The sequence below is a fragment of the Zonotrichia albicollis genome, chromosome 8 (assembly GCF_047830755.1).
Source record: "Zonotrichia albicollis isolate bZonAlb1 chromosome 8, bZonAlb1.hap1, whole genome shotgun sequence".
Classification (NCBI taxonomy): domain Eukaryota; kingdom Metazoa; phylum Chordata; class Aves; order Passeriformes; family Passerellidae; genus Zonotrichia; species Zonotrichia albicollis.
Window position 1 is genome coordinate 2,173,763 of NC_133826.1, and position 17,685 is coordinate 2,191,447.

At 43.9% G+C, this 17,685-nt stretch overlaps 1 protein-coding gene across 3 annotated transcripts in view; it reads right to left on the minus strand.

Annotated features, from left to right (window-relative positions):
* Positions 1–17,685, minus strand: part of CACHD1 (cache domain containing 1) — a 95,564-nt gene that overhangs the window by 65,087 nt on the left and 12,792 nt on the right. For all 3 annotated transcript variants that reach the window (XM_074545628.1, XM_074545626.1, XM_074545627.1), the window contains exon 2: positions 1–63. In XM_074545628.1, coding sequence (XP_074401729.1) covers positions 1–63 — 63 coding nt within the window. The remainder of the gene's footprint in view (positions 64–17,685) is intronic.

Consider the following 17,685-nt stretch of genomic DNA (forward strand, 5'->3'; position numbering starts at 1 on the left):
CTGCTGAACTTCGCTCTCTCCGTTTGATATTTTCTCTGTGTACACGAAGGAGTTGAATATCCTCTGCAAGAAAAAGCAGAAAGGAAGTGTGAGAGGATTTCTGTATAAATGCCCCAGGAAAGCAGCTCCAAGGGTGATGGGTGAGGAAATGGGGTCAGAGAAGGGCCTGGGGACTCTCCCAGTGCCAGGCTTCCCAAGGGAATCACGTTCCATGTGGGATCTGCATGACTTTGGAAGGCAAAGACATAACAGGGTTTTTTCCACACATCTGTTTATTTACCAAACTGACCTAAGGTGCTAAAAATAGTTCCACGTGCAAACTATGACCCTTCTTTTGCTAAACATTCAACCCAATACAACTACTTTTAAAAATGCTTCTTTCCAACTAAAACATGAGAGGCTGGGAGCCAAACTTAGACAAATTTAATATGTGGAAAAGAGACAAGTGAGACCCAAATTGAACACAATCAGATCAACCTCATTAATAGCAAAAAAAAAAAAAAGTGATTTATCAGAAGATATAAGTGAGAGCTGTGTCCTGCTGTGGGAAGCTCAGCTCCCAGGGGGACAGGTGACAGCCCTGCTGCCATCCCTGCTTACAGACACAGAGGAAAATACACTCAACACCTTGCTATAGTCTGCTTGCAGACTGAAAAATAAGACTGGAAAGATTTGGGGTTACACCAACAGCTTTACTGAAAGGTTTCCCTGATCACCTGAGCTTCTTTTCCAAGATTCCTCACTGCCAAGGGCAGCTTTCCCCTTGGGGACAGTGGGACCATTCCCACTGGAAAATGTACAATTGTACAATATCCCCAAAATATTCCTTTGCTCTCTTAACAGCAATCAGCGGTATCAATAGCTGTAATGGCAATAGATGGAGGTTATTTAGGCTGCAAAGACATTTCTCCAGGAGAGCTGGGGTTCACAGAGGGGATGGAGCCCAGTTCTGTCAGTGCTGAGTCACACACAGGTGGCTACATCTGGCCAAGGACAGGGATTCCAAAACACCCTGGACTGCATTATCAGCACTAACAACTGCAATCACTAAAAAGTTCCAATTTCATCCCAATTCATCTCCCTGACAACTCTTGTAGTCCACAGCTCCAGGAGTTCTTTTGATGCAGGTTCAGCTGATTCCCTCCCAGCACAGTCGCAGGCAGCAAAACCAGCCTGAAAAATCCTTTGGTGTGCTCCCCATCATCACTTGCCCTTATCCCTCTCCCTCCTGAGGACTTGAGGAATTTCAAAAATGTGAACTCTTCATTCTGAAGAAGCATTTGGAAGGGCAGCAATAAATCTCCTTGGCTTACAAGGCTCAGAGAGCCAAGAAAGGGGGGCAGGGGAGAGGGAAAAAAAGGTTTCTACTCTTAAAAGCTGCCTGTACATCGAGACTTCATCGAGACCTTTGTTTAAAGTTCTGCTTGGGTACTTTAACTACAAACATGTTGGCTTTTTTCTTCCCTCCCTCATGAGATGAAAAGATAACTTAAACATCAGAAGGAAATACATTAAAGCATGTCATTTTGATGCAAAATGTTTTAAATGAATTGAATTTTTCTGTCCACGCAGCGTTTAGTGTGCAGACATCAAAAGGAACGAGGAGGAAATCAACTGTCAGCTCCTGAGAATGGAGCTTTCTGTCCCTAACACAAAGCTGACCTTCTTCCACCCTTTTCACATGTAGCCCATTTATGAACTAGCAAAATAATGCCAGGGAACATCGCCCATGGTTATGTAAGAGTCACGATGCCAGCAGGAATTTATTTGGCTTGGTTTTTAACCTATTTTGCTTGATTTTAAATTGGTTCATTTCTTTAAAATGCTCTGGTATATTCTGTTGTTTTAATTAAAAGCACCGTGCATGGCTGAGAGGGGGGAGCAGGAATTCCTCAGTCAAACTAAACACACATAATGAGTAAACCAACAGTAAAAATCGAGTAAGGATTGAGAATCCAGCCCCGAGGCTACACATGAACTGCTCAGCCCCTGCCTGGGTCCAGTCCCTACTCAGGATATCTGCTCCCTATTCAAGAATTCCTGGGCACAATCCCACCCTAGGGGGAAAAAACATCTTTAAGCTAATTTCACTGACTTAAAAGCGCCCTAACTTTAGCCAGACAATCAGAGCTAAGTGGCAACCTCAAATGAAGTGGAGGGAACTTCACAGAGCAGAGAGAAAGTCAGCCCCACACACAACCTCAGGAAAAGAGTCTAAATATTTAGGAGAACTTGCCCTGCAGTTTACACAGCCCATTAGCATCTGTACTTTATTCTCCCCACCCCTCTTGCTGAACTGGCTCTGTGGAGCAGATGGCAGCAGGCTCAGCTCCCTCACAGAACAATCCCACACGTGTTTAATGAGACGCTGGCCCGGCGTTATTGCCATAACCCATCAGCACTCACCCTCCCAATGTGGGAAGGCTGTGCTGGATCAGCATCTGGATCAGCACCCAGCCCTTCCTCAGGATCAGCATCCAGTCTTTTCCCTCATTCAGTATTCAGCCTTCCCTTTCTCTGGATCAGCACCCAGCCCTTCCCCTCATTCAGCATCTGGATCAGCACCCAGCCCTTCCCCTCATTCAGCATCTGGATCAGCACCCAGCCTTTCCCCTCATTCAGCATCCAGCCCTTCCCCTCATTCAGCACCCAGCCTTTCCTCTGGATCAGCACCCAGCCTTTCCCCTCATTCAGTATCCAGCCTTTGCTCTGGATCAGCACCCAGCCCTTCCCCAGCTCAGCATCTGGATCAGCACCCAGCCTTTCCCCTCATTCAGCATCCAGCCCTTCCTCTGGATCACCTTCCAGCCTCTCCTCTGGATCAGGATCCATCCCTTGCCCTGGTTCAGCCTTTTCCCTTGAGCTGCTCCTCCCCCAACCATGGAATATCTCCACTCCCAAAATCCCAGCACACACATCCTCAAGGCCTTAAATGCCACCTTATTTTCCTTCATTTGCCTTTGCATGCAGTAATTAACTGGGGAAAACCCCTTTATTTTTACATCCTGATGGAACTATCCCAGTGCTGTGTCTGAAGCAATGTCTACCTTCCAATACTAAGAAAACAGTGTTGGAGAGTTTGATTTATCCTGACACTTTCCACAACAGCAAGAGGACAAGTGGAAACAGCCTTAAACTGAGACAGGAGATTGAAGTTGGATACTAGACAAGTTTTTCCATTGTTTTTGGGGTCAGGCATTGGGATAGGTTGCTCAGGGAGGTCCGGAGTCCCCATCCCTGAGGAGTTCTGGATCTGGGAGATGTGGTTTAATGTTCCAGCAGGGATGGGTCAACAGCTGGACTTGATGATGTTAAAGGTCTCTTAAAATCCAAACCTGATTATTCTCTAATTGTACTATTTCAAAACTTACTATAATCTTCCTAAAGATTCTTTTGGAATTACTCAGACACTGGAGAGCCACAGCACCTGCCTGGCTGCACCTGCAGCTCTCTGCTCAGGTTTAGGCTCAGTGCAGCTCCCAGGGGCTGAGCACAAAGCCCTGAACCATCCCTGGGCCTGTGGCAACACCCAAATCCTGGGCACATCACTGCTGCTCCTAACCCTGCCCTGAACCATCCCTGGGCCTGTGGCAACACCCAAATCCTGGGCACACCATTGCTGCTCCTAACCCTGCCCTGAACCATCCCTGGGCCTGTGGCAACACCCAAATCCTGGGCACATCATTCCTGCTCCTAACCCTGCCCTGAACCATCCCTGGGCCTGTGGCAACACCCAAATCCTGGGCACATCATTCCTGCTCCTAACCCTGCCCAGCCCTCCTGCCTGGTCACACAAACACAAGCCTGGACTGAGAAAACCCAGGTATCTGCAGAGATCACACCAGGGATCCATGAGAGCTCCTCAGGAAAACCAGGAGATGTGGCCCTGTGAGCCTGCAGGGAGCCCTGGATGGGGCCCTGAGGAAGTTGAGGTTTCTTTTCCAAACACAAATTCCCAAATTCCACTCTAGCCTTCCCAAGATTTGAAGTACCTGGCTGGATCAAAGTACCTGCAGTTTCCTAGGGAATTGTTCTGTGGTACCTCCATATTCCCTTTAATGACTCCAGCTGCCTGCTTTTAGCTTTGGACAGCAGGACAAGTATTTGACAGGAGAGAGGAATCAGGCAGGAATGAGGAATTCAGGGCAGGGGGCTGGGGCAGGGAAGATTTGGGCCACCAGCATCCAATGCCTGGCACAGGTGGGGTCTGACAGTGATGGATGGGCCCAGCACCCAAACCCCATCTCAGGGCAGGATGGAGTCAGGTTTCCCACCAAGCCAGAGATAAGCTCGAATTCACCTCTGTGGCATCCTAAAAACTCCTTACTTGAGAGATTTTTATTTATTTGAAACTGAAGGCAACTCTGGTTTAAATCTGGGAGAAGACTCTACACCAAGCACTGCATAAAAAGTAAAATGTTAACTGGCTCGTTCCCTCAGGATGAAAATGCACTGCAGTGAGAAAAACACTTCCAAAAGGCCCAGCCTGACTGTCAGCACAGCATCAGAACAAACAGAAAATCCACCACCCCCAAATCTCCAAGGCCCCAACCAAACACAGGCACCAACTGCTCTGCAGAGCACTCAACCATTTGCACATCACTTTACTTGCCAGACAAGACACGAATCCATCTCCCTGACAACAAAAATAACATTTTTTTGAGACAAAGAGAATGAGGGAAAACAAACACAGGATTAGTAAAATAGCCACTGAGCTGTAAATATACTGAAGCCGCTTCACTAGCATACAAGCCATTTAAAAAACCAAAAAAACCACAAAAAACCCCAAAACACCCAGCTTTCTGCAGGTTTAGGGCATGGACTGCTGTTAGCTGTCATATTTGGGTAAGGACTCCATGACAAAAATCAATAATATTAAAGAAGTTACACAGAATAATAAAATGTAGGTGTGTAAAACACAGGCAGAATCAGCTCAGCAGGGCTGTGGTACTTTGTAAACTTCAAGCAGCCCCTAAGCAGGGTCTGGTTCCTACATGAAAGGTTAATGTTTGAAAAAGTGGTGAGCCAACAAATACCCAACAAATCCTTTTCCTGGTGGAGCTCACCCAGTGAGGCTGTTTTCAGGGAAACCCGTGGAGTTTATTTTTGCAGTGTCTGAAGCCATCTCGTGTTCTGTTTTGTTACCATTTTCTAAAACCAAGGAACATTAACTGGAGCCTTCCCAGGAGAGCAGGGACATGCTCTGTGCTTTCCTCCAGGAATTTCCAGTGAGACGTGGAAGAAGCTGGAGTGAATTGGAGGAAAACAGAGGGAAAGGAAAATCCAGAGGGATGGGAGCACCGAGGGCAGCAGCTACAGATCTGAAAGGAATATCCCAACACCACCCCACAAATGCCTTTCTCCTACTGTGGTTTTCAAAAAAAACATGTTTACAGAAGGGATTTAACTAATTAATGCTCTTTCTCATTACATGATTTGTGGAGCAGCCACAGACACCTGAACCAGAGAGAAAAGTGATGCCGAGCTCAGCTCAGTCCCTGCCTTCACAGGCTCCAGGAAATTAGAACTTTCCTAATTCATTTTTCTAATTAATGCCTCTAATTCACTTTTCTAATCAATTGTTTTAATTAATCATGATTTCCACTTTAGTGTGATTTCCACTTTAGCCAGCAGGTAGCTACCTTTCTTCTCAAACTCATATTGTTGGAGTTTGATTGGAAAATTGCACAATTTGAAGTTTTGCCGAACTAACCCTGATGAGCTTCAATGAGGCTGAGAACTGGACACCTAAAATGCAGATTTTACATCCCTCCAAGGAAATGCTGCAGAAAGCAGAAGGTAAAGAAGATTCTAACAAAGACAATCAACATGTGCTGTAAATTCACTGTCTGGGAAAAATATACTAAAAATATACTAAAAATACTGGGAAATGTGGATTAATTAGCATGAGAATTGAGAAATCAATAACCAGCAGAGGGTAGAATGCTAATTAATAAGGAGAATTATGTGAGTTAGAACCAATGAACATTGCAGGCTCATAACACACCCTCTGAGTGCACACATTCCCCAAGATTTAAGGTTTTAAGTGGGAAATCATCACCTCCTTTCCCATTTTTTCATCTCATGAAGATTGCTCACCGAATCCCTATTTGGGATTTATCCCAAATTTTGAGTCTTATCCCTATAAGGCTCAAGCTCCCACCACCTTCCACCAGGAGCTCATCACATTTCTGCAGCACTGGAAAATACTCTGGGCAACACAGGAGAACTGGGGTTCAAGTTTGATCTTAATTTTGATGACCAAAAGCATCTCATCTATATATTTATTTATAAATATATACATTTAACATTTCTATATCAGCTGTGGGGGATAAAATCCCATTTCAGGCCTCAGAGGGGAGATGGGGAGTGGGCACAACACTGAAAAGGAGCAAAGGAGAACATAATTCTGATGAATTTGTTTCCTTGGAAAACTCTGGGCATTTGCAAGGAGAGAAAACTCTGGAAAACTGAGTAAGTGCCAAAACTTGCAATCAGGAACCAGCAGGTTTTTTTGGTCTTCTTTTTCAAGGGAGCAGAGAAGAGGAAGGGAAAAAGGGTGAGAGGGGAAAATACCCCAAGAAAATGAGTTCCACATGTTCAAGGGATTATTCATTTAGCCAATGTAACTTGACTAAGGTTATTCTCCTGACAATGTGTATGGCAGAAAAAAAGAAAGTCATGCTACCCAACCCTTAAAATACAAAGCAGATGGGCTTCTCAATGGCATTGGATTTCTTTTCCCTGCACTTACTCCTCATTGCAGCCTCCAGGATGTAAAACTTAAATAATTTCTATGGTTTTGTTCAGATTGAGAACATTTTGATTAGTGAACTCTTTTCACCTTGCTGCATCTTGTTGCTCCTTTTCATTTTAAAAGAACCTAAAATTGAGCATTTCAAAGGAGCAAAATTGAGCAGAGCCTTCATTCTACTGGGAGAGCTCTGGGTTTCAGTTTTCTGGTTTGTTTTCAAACTCATGTCAAAATGACTCAAAATTGGGAAAATGTTAAGCAGAAGCACAAGACTTGTAAATAGCTGCAATCCTAGAGCCAGAAGGGTTTGATACCACTTTAAGTGCAATTACTGTGCTTGTCCAATTTGCTCATGAAATCAATGTCCAGCAAGTCTGCAGAAAAACCATGGATCAATTGATGCAACATTCCAGGCAGGATTCTGTAATTTTACAGTAAAGTCAGGAAAAAACCCCCAAGCACAAAGGGACAGACACACCAAGAGAGGTGATTGTTCCCTCATCAGTTTTACATAATTAAGGATTTTGCTTGGAGAAATGCTGCAGCACAGGAACTTTAAAAAAACAATACCCAAGCAGACAACCTTAAATCCTGGGATTTAAAGATCATAAATCACAGGGCTGAACTTCTGTGCATGAAATAAATGGGCTGATGGCAACCTAATTACAGAAATGTTTGCTTTAAATGTCCAAGAGTATAATTTTTCAGGATCTCTCAGCAGGAAACCATCAGCATCCACAGGATAAATGTCCCAAAAGCCTTCCCTACAACCTCTCTGAACAGGAGCTGTCTCCCAATGCCTGCACTTGGAGAGACACCCACGTTTGAAGTTTTAACACAAACTGCAGTCCACGTGCAGGTTCTTGCACCAAAACATCCACACTTTTGTCAAGAGATAAATAATTTATGAGTAGTAACCTGAAAAAGACTGGCAGGACATAATTATCTCCCTGTGAGTCAGTGTCTGCAATAAAAACTACAAGGTGGTTCTCATTTACAGTATTAGTTGTATTAATAAGTACAGAAGTTTTAAGGTCACCTGCTTAAATATCTCATCTGCATCATTTTTATATGATATTTGTATATTTGAATATTTGTATATTACTTATATTTGATATAATCCCCACCCTTCCTTTCCTGAGCAGAAACGAGGGGGTGCAAATCTGTGCGATTTTAAACTCTTAGGTTGAATCCCTCACTTGAAATTTAAAAGAACTTTAAAAACCAACTCAAGAAGATAAACCATTTTGCATTAATTCTATCAATCACTCCCTGGGTGTAAAGTTATTTTCAAATGAAAAACAGCATTCCAGAGTGACTGCAGGCACACCAGGAGAGGGGTCCTGGCCTAGCTGGGCCTCAGCAGGCCTGGTGCCACCCCAGCAGCTCTGTGGGGACACCAGGCCAGCCCAGGGCTGTGACCCCACATGTAAAAGGGGGGTCAGTCTCCAAACACTTGCAGAAGCAGAGGAGAGGCCGTTTGAGCTGCACTGATGTCCCCAAACACCTGCAGAAGCAGAGGAGAGGCCGTTTGAGCTGCACTGGTCTGACCTCGGGGTTTGGAATCCCCTGGGAGGCCCTGTGGGCTCCAGGAAACGCCATTTTGCCACACTTCAGTGCTAATGAAAAGGGAATTACTCATCCACCAGCACTGGAAATGGGCTCTCTCCCCCTCTGCTCCCAAAACAGGGCAGGAATGAACTCAGACATTGAGCACAGTGATGGATCTGACAGCTTGGCCTGCCATGAGCCACAATTCCACCTGGAACCACTGATGCCTTTTTGGGGCTACCCAAAAACACAGGCCAGACAAAGCTAAGGGAATAAAATGTGATTGTATTTATCAAGGAGCCTTCACGTTTGATCTTAATTTTGCTGGCCAAAAGCAGTTAACATCTCTGTATCAGCTATGGGGGGTAAAATCCCATGGGATCATTTCAGGCCTCAGAGGGGAGATGAGGAGCAGGCACAAGACGTAAAAGGAGCAAAGGAGAGCACAATTCTTATAAATTTGTTTCCTTGGAAAACTCAGGTACATTTTGTGCAGACAAAGCCCCTCAGGGGTTACACCCAAAATGGACCATGGGTCACAGGTTTTTATATATCAGTTTGGCCCATGTTAACTCCCCCATTTTGGGGGTTAATTTCCCAATTACAGCTTCAGGTAATGAATTAATTTACCCCAAGTTTGCTCTCCCCAACTCACTTTTGTTTCCATCTCTCAGGACCTGAGGCAGTGAGGAGCCCCTGATTGCCAGGCCTGGAGAGGAATTGTTGTGTCTGCCCAAAATGGGGCAGCAACAACTCACACTGAATATGGGATTTAGAGTTGTGCACTAAAGAACTGCAGGATCACAAATACAGAAAAACAGAAAAGCCGAAATCCTAAGGCATCACCACCAACACCCTAAACACACTGACTGCACGGACAAACTGCATCCTGCAGCCAAAAAAAAACAACAGGCAGGTGCAAAATAGCAAATAATTCCTGGGTAAATAAAGCAAAGAAGGTAATCCCTGGAAGGAAGCACTTTTCCAAGGAGCTGAGCTGTCCCACAGCACCCAGAGGTCACCACAGCCCCTGGAACTGTTCCCTCCCTCGTTTTTTTGGCCCAGCACAAAAAAATTCCCAGTACCAAAACCTTGGGAATGCTCGCTGGGAGCTGCTGCTGAACTTCTCCCTGTGTTGAACTCATTATCTCGGGACACAGGAGGAGGCAGAGCAGCCCTCAGAAAACAAATGTAATCTCCTGGAAAGAGCACAGCCATTAGATGTTATCAGTGTGCAAAAAAAAAATTAAAGGTTGAGACTGGAGGAAGCTCATGAATTGAATTCTTACAGCACTTCAAAGCAATTTGTGCATGAATGCAAGCATTTATTCTTCTAATTAAAAAAGGGAAAAAGCAAGCAAAATAGCAAGACATCATTTACATGAAAGAGGGGGGAGTAAAAAAAACCCCAAAAAAACAACCAACAACCAAAACTCAAACAAAACCTCCAGTGTTAATCAAGCACAGTGTGGATTCCAACCCAGAAAAAGGAGAGAAAGCTCCAGATTTAATGAGGGAAGGCGAGGATGAAGGAGAGGAGCAGAACTCGCCTCGGTGCTTTCTCAGCCATCCCACAGGAATTGCTACATCCAGCCTTTGGGAGCAAAAAAACCATCAGATGTTGTGCAAAGCAGGGATTTGATTTTATTCAATAAAAATAAAATTTATTTTATTATTTATTGATTTTATATATTTTATATATTTTATTCCTGCCCCCTCACTGTTTTCCAAACGAGCCAAGGGTGGGGGCTCCGGGGTCCTGGCTCTGGGATGGTCCCACCACAGCAGGGATGGAGAAGAGTTTTTGAAATATGATTTATCCTAAATAAATATAATGATCCCAGCCTTCTAAAAATGAGCAGTGCTGAAATGATAAGGAATATATTCACCTTTCAAACAGTAAGCAGCAAGAAGCTACACTCAACTCCAATTTAAACATCACAGTGTGCTCTTTTGAGGAACTCTCATTAACAGCCCAGAATGATTTCTGTGTCTGAAATTAGCCTCAAATTAGCAGCTGAAATTTGTAAGAACTGCCCCCCAAAAAATCTCCCTACAGGCATTTCACCTGTGCAAACACAAGCCCTCAGCTCCTATGCAGGATTTTTTCAGTTTCCACTCGGGCATCTCCTCCTTAGGCAGGGGAGGAGCTTTGTGAATTATTTCAATGCCAGGGATGCTCTTTGCCTCCAGATTGCCACAAATCCCAGCCTCACATCCTTGGGGTCACTGCAGGGGGAGAGTTCTGCTGGGTTATCCCAGATTTCCCACTGGGTACCCTCAAGTTTCCAAGGGAGAAATGCACTACCTGCAGCTTCAGCTCTGTTTGGAAAAACTGCACATTTGGGCTTTTTATGAGTGTTATTGATCAAAGACTGAGGGAAACACGGCAGAGAAATCACAAAAATCACAATGCCAAAAAGCTGCAGAGCAAAGAGGAAAAAGAAAGCAGCTTTCAGGATGTTTAGAAACAGCCTGGGCTCTTCTGGCACATTGTTTTTTCCTCTGCTCCGAGTTGTTTTTACCTCCCCAGCGCAAACACATCCAGGAAGAGACTGGGCTGAGAAGTGCACAATCCCAGCTGTGGAGGATGGAATTAATATCTCAAATTGATATCAGATTCATGTTCTGCAGCCTAAATCACAGCAGATCTTGCCACAAACCTGTAAGCACAGCCCTGGGTCCCTGCCCATCCACACAGACTTGGAATTTCTGGCCAACAGAGCACAACATCACGAGGACAGGGCAGCCAACAGAATGTGGGAGCAGATTTCTACCATAAAAAAGGGATTTAAACTGCAGGGAAGCAGCTTTTCAAATAAAAAAACAAGCCAGGAAGTTGACAGTGGCAGCATTAATTCCTTTCCTGATGTGATGTCATTGCCAGTTGGGTTGTACCTATTAAAAAGATCAAAAAGGCCTCAAGTGCACACACATTGTTAAAATTCAAGCAGTGACAGAGGCAATTATTATTTCTCATTCCCTCTATAAATATTATCACAAGCTGCTTTTTCACAAAATGTTTACAAACTACGAAGCAAATCCACTGCTCCTGGTAAATGAACACAAACCAATTTCTCTTTCAAAACAGGAGAGGATGATTTGACCTCTTTTTTAATCTCCAGTCATGTTTAACTTTGTCTAAATAAAATATTTTGGAATCTCTGGAGAAAAGGCTGCTCGTTTACTCCAAACAAATCTCTGCTGTGATTTCCTTCCATGAACTCTCTTCTTTGAGAAGCACTTGTGCTGATCATGGGTAGTGTCATCTTCATTAAAGATATTCAAGAATCCCTAGGCAGATATTTGCACTGGAAATTAGATGTTTCATAATATTTCAGCATTTCCTAACACGCATTCATATTTAATTCTCGAGGATGCTTCGATGCACATAAAATATGGATCAGTCCAAGCAGTTTTCCAATTAGAACTCGTTCTGAGCACGAGGCCAACAGGACTGAGTGGCAAACCTGAAATTGAATTAAGGATTTAAGGCTGGATAGAGACCACCTCCAGCTCAGCAACGAAAGAAATTCCCTTTCTGTTGCCTTTCTGTGCAATTATCTGTGTGTTGCACATCTGTCTGAACACGCAGGAACGACACCATAATCCACTTTGGGATCGGGATTAGCGACTTCAGGCTCCAAGGAGAAATAAAGGCATTAACGCTGCTTTGAATGGAGAATGGAAGTGGATTAATGCTGCTCAGGGAATGAATATTCCTGTTGTCTCACAGCTACTCCTGCACTGGCAGCAGGATTTGATTGTCAGGATGGGGAGGGGGGGGGAAAAAAAGACTTAACGAGCTGAAAAATTTTCATTACGTTGATAGTGATAATTTATCTTCACAAATTAATGAATAAATTTTAACTTTAGTAAATTGCTAATACCCAGGAATTAATCTAGGTCTCTGTTTCAGCATGGAACCTGTATTTTAATTTCCAGACTCCATGTGTGTTTTCACAATGTAGTTTTTGCACTGGGAACTGACAGACAGTGGAAGAGCTCAAAACTCCTGTCTCACCTCCCCAGCTGGACTTTTATCCTGGTTTTTCACTCCTAACAGGGACACAAACACAAGGCTACAAAATCAAAAGCATCAGGAGATAAAAAAAGTTCAAAACATTCCCAAAAGTGATGTCCGTCCTCAAACACAGAGGATGAAAATGAAAGGTGAGAATTTCAGAGTAGAATGAATTGAAAGAATATTGAATTTCTTATGAAGAAAAAGTAAATTATGAAAATTCTCAGAGCCATGCAAGGCAAATCCTTTCGCCTGAAAAACGGGGAATGCCAACCCAATCCTCCCAAACACCAATCAGGGGTTAATAAATGAGAATTACTGGAATTCAGGACAGTTTAGGAATGCATTCTGATTGACAAATCTCAGCAATCACTAATTGCTTATGTTAATTGGATATTTTTGTATTTGCACCCAATTTCCACCATTATTAATCACAAGCTACTATTTCCATAAAAGCGATTGGATCCTCTCATTTAACTAATCAAAAAAAGAGCAAGAGACTCCCACTTCCCACAATGAAGCTAAAAAAAAGCATAAAGTGCAGAAGAAACTGGAGGAAAGAATGTTCCTGAATTAATTTTGATGTGCTCCTTGTGGAGAGAGGGGATACAATGAGACAAGTGGTTTCTACAGTGTCAATGCCATTGTAAGTTAACAAGTTGCAATATTAATTTTGTTTTTAGAGTTTGGCCTATCCTGATCAGGCACTGAAACTGCCCTGAAAGACAAACCAGAACAAACACACAAAAAACAACAACACCCAATCTGAGTGGTAATAATTGACCTACAATTAAAAGTTAATATTCAACTGCTGACAAAACTCCAATGAAAACTGAGATACTGATTTTAAAAAAACCCAAAGCTTAACACAAACCCCCTTATTAATCAGCTGTTCTTCCACCTGTTGAGAAGATTCATTTTACATTAATTTTACACCCCTGAATTAACAAAAAAGGAGGTTTCTTTGATATTTGTGGAATCCCAGACTGGTTTGGGGTGGAAGAGACCTTGAAGCTCATCCAGTTCACCCCATGCCATGGGCAGGGACAGCTCCCACCAGACCAGGCTGCTCCATTACTCCCGAGATAAAATCCAGATTATTTCACTTAGTCTGAAGTAAGGAGATTAAATATTCTACATGGAAACTTGAGGAGGAGAACACAACACTTGGAAATAGCACTGATGAGCTGGAAACACTTCCAGGGCCAACAGGGACATGGAGAGCACGCCAGGTCCCCATCTCAGACTGTTCCTACAACTTTCCTGCCCAGGAATTCAGATTTCCCAGGAAAACCAAGGTAACGCACACAAGGTGACAAGAAACCATCAGGCACAGCTCTGTGACACCCCCAGGTGCTGCAGCAGGAGCAATCACAATCATCTGACCCCTCAGCAATCCCAGCTCCTTCCACAACTCAGATTTCAGGGGATTCCATCAGGATTTACCCCTCCAATCAAACCCAGGCCCTGAGATTCAAACCTTTTATCAAAAAGCCCTCATGCTACACCAAGGCCTGATCCCTGCATGAGCCACTCACTTAAGAGTTGAACTTGGTGATCCTTATGGGTCCTTCCCAACTCAGAATAATCTGTGATTTTATTTCCTCTGTTTTGAATATTTATCCTCTTTGCCACACCATGGACAATTGTCGCTCACCACAGAGGTCAACAGCCACCAGAAGAGGCTGCTCAGATTTCAGTTTCTCCACCAAAAAGACACATTTCTACTTTCCTCTCCACAGGGCCGTTTTGAGCACACAGAGGCAGAAGAGGAGTCCATGACCTGCAGCTCATCTGAAACCAGCAGAGCTGGAAACAGCCTCCAACCATTTGTTTTTTGGGGTAGAAATGTACTGAGCAAAGGAAAAAACACACCAAAAAAAGACCAAATTGCCATTTTCTTGCCCAGACAAAAACAAATCCCAGCACCACATCTCACAGAACAAGAAGCTCTGCTCAGATTTTACAACTCCATAATTTATTACCACACTCGTTCCAGCAGATTATTATTTTAAATATGAGCTCCCCCCCCCCAAAAAAAAACCCACATTTAGGTTTCCAAAGATTCTTAATTTTCCTTTCTGTGGGGTATTACTGTATTTCCTTGTCCTTGGAGAGTTTTATCTGGGATTACACACATGTACCAAAACACAGCTGTTCCACTTCTTGGCTCCTTTATTTTTTTCCCAGAGCAGAACCTGCCTCTATCAGGCACCCAATTAGCTGCTCACTATCAAAAGGCTGCTCGGGCCTTTCATCTGCATGAAAACTGGATTCAAGTGAGAGGGTGTCATGGAAACTGTGGCTGGGGTCATTTCCTGTTGCAGTTTTACAGTCACCAAAAATAAAATAGCAATAACAATAATAGAAGGGTTTTTTCGCTGATTAAAAAAAAAATAGTATTTGTTATCCCAGCTTGCAAAGCAGTAGCTGTGTGAAAAGGAAAATTATGTTATTTTTCATGAGAAATCTTCGTCTGACAAAGCAGGAGCTGATTTCAATTCAATGTTCAACACTCTCTTAAAACACTGAAGATCACGTGCAGAACACAAAACTTGCAGCAAATATGCAGTGAAATTAATGAAGAATTTAAAATTAAAAGCCCAGCTCACAGTACTACCCCAGACTGTTTGTTTCTCTAAGTATTTCATGAGCAAGTGGGATAGAAAATTACAGATAATTATATAGGAGATTCTAGCTAATGAGCTAAGGACAGCACTGAAAACTAAAACAGAAAAAAAAGGAAAGTTCATGAACCAGGAAGCTTTCTGGCCTAAAGATAAGTCATAAATAGATATAATTAAAAATTTAAAAAATAAGAAAACCTCAGTTCTTTGCCAGATTTTCTTCTATTTTGATGAAAAAAAGAGGGAGAGAAAAAAAATTTGCACAAATTCTCAGAGAATGGATTTCTTAAACACATCTAAGTGATGGGAAAAGAGGGAAATAGAAATAAATTCCTCTTAGAGAGGAATTAAAACACAGATCTGACTTCTGTGAGAGGAGATTGAGGAATACCTGGCACACATCCATTTATGAGCACACCTAGGAAGGTCCTCACTTGGTTATACAGAAAACACCACAAGTTCATTTGGCAAAAAGGCCATGAGTGCTTCATGTCCAAAAGCTTCTTCCAATTATTCAGATTAAATTCTCCCTCAGCTCAACGACACCAATGCAGAACATCTTGGTTGATCCTAAGACAGAAATGCTCCCAAGCCCCAGAAGAGCAGAGCTCCATGACACCAGTGCAGAACATCTCAGTTGATCTGAGACAGAAATAATCCCAAGCTCCAGAAGAGCAGAGCTCCATGACACCAGTGCAGAACATCTCAGTTGATCTGAGACAGAAATGCTCCCAAGCCTCACAAGGACAGAGCTCCATGACACCAGTGCAGAACATCTCAGTTGATCTGAGACAGAAATGTTCCCAAGCCCCAGAAGAACAGAGCTCCATGACACCAATGCTGAACATCTTGGTTGATCTGAGACAGAAATGATCCCAAGCCCCACAAGGACAGAGCTCCATGACACCAGTGCAGAACATCTCAGTTGATCCTGAGGCAGAAATGTTCCCAAGCCCCACAAGGACAGAGCTCCATGACACCAATGCAGAACATCTTGGTTGATCCTGAGGTAGAAATGTTCCCAAGCCCCACCAGGACAGAGCTCCATGACACCAGTGCAGAACATCTCAGTTGATCCTGGGGCAGAAATGTTCCCAAGCCCCACCAGGACAGAGCTCCATGACACCAATGCAGAACATCTCAGTTGATCTGAGACAGAAATGTTCCCAAGCCCCACAAGGACAGAGCTCCATGACACCAATGCAGAACATCTTGGTTGATCCTGAGGTAGAAATGTTCCCAAGCCCCACAACGACAGAGCTCCATGACACCAATGCAGAACATCTCAGTTGATCCTGAGGCAGAAATGTTCCCAAGCCCCAGAAGAGCAGAGCTCCATGACACCAGTGCAGAACATCTCAGTTGATCCTGAGGCAGAAATGCTCCCAAGCCCCACAAGGCCAGAGCCCAGCCCTCTGCCTCTCACCCCGTTCCTGTTCCCCATGGCCATGCACGTTCCCCTGGCAGCATTTCCCAGCTGAATTCCCTCCCAACCCCTCTGAGGGCACCTGGGTGCAGCCCAGCCCTTGGTTCCACCCTCAGCCACCGCACAACCAACAGCTCTGCCCTTGCAGAAGCTGCAGATGCTCAGCTCAGGGCAGACAGAACAACTTTGGCTCCCTCCACATGATGGAATCTCCAGTGTGGAAAACCAACAGCAAACACATGGATGAGATGGAGACAGGCAGCCCAAGGCAAGGAGCACGGGGAGGTTCACTGTGGAATCCACACACAAATACCTGGAGCTGCCCAAGCAGCTCCTGGATGTTCCTCACCAGGATATTTTCCAGGGAACACACACAAACAGTGTTTGCACACTGACCTTCCCACCAGGGATGGCTCAGGGTGGGCACCAGAAGGAAACCCTTCTCCAATCACATCTATCCAATTTCTAATTTAATTAAATACCTGCATTTTCTCATGTATGTTCCTCCATCTCCACCATTTGTTTTTTTTTCTTTTTGTTCGTAATCTTCTCTCATTTCAACTATACCCAGCAATTTCCAAACTGGAATGGATTTCCCAAAGTTTCTGCAGGAGCTGAAACTCTCTCTGCCTGTGACCCCACAAAGCACCACATGAATTAGCAAAAACAAACAATCAGGATTTTTTTCTTTATCAGACAATCCAGGATTTTTTTTTGCTGAAGTTTCCCTCTTTTTGTTAATGGAAAGTTAAATATCTACCCACTAAATTCTTGTTCTCATTAAAATTATTGCCAGGCCAAGCAGCACACATCCATGACCTTGCAGCCTTATTTTTTGAGGATGAAAAGTAAGGTTAGAAAAAGCTTTTTTAAGAACCACACACAGGAAACAAAACGTAGCCGAGAGATTAAACAGAAGATGAAAGACAACATCAAATCTCAGTTGGCAAAAATAATAAATAACAAAAATATTAAATAAATCAAATGCTGTTGCGGTACGTGGCCATTACAGACGAAGGTGAGAGATGAAGAAAAGGTGTGGCAGTGTCCCCAGGTGTGGGGACACGAGCGGGAAGGTCATTGGGAATGCAGAGCCTGGAGCCCTCCCCCTGCCATCCTGCTCCCCATTATTCTCCACTCAAGCTGAAAGCCACAAGGGCTTTTCCTGGCCCCGCCGTGTCAGGCAGACTTGGGAAGCGCGGCAGGAACTGCTGAGGGATCCGGGAAGGCACAAAAGGCTCCTGCCACAAAGGGCCCTTTCATCTGGGCCGTGTGGCCATTAAACACGTCCTGCTAATGTGCA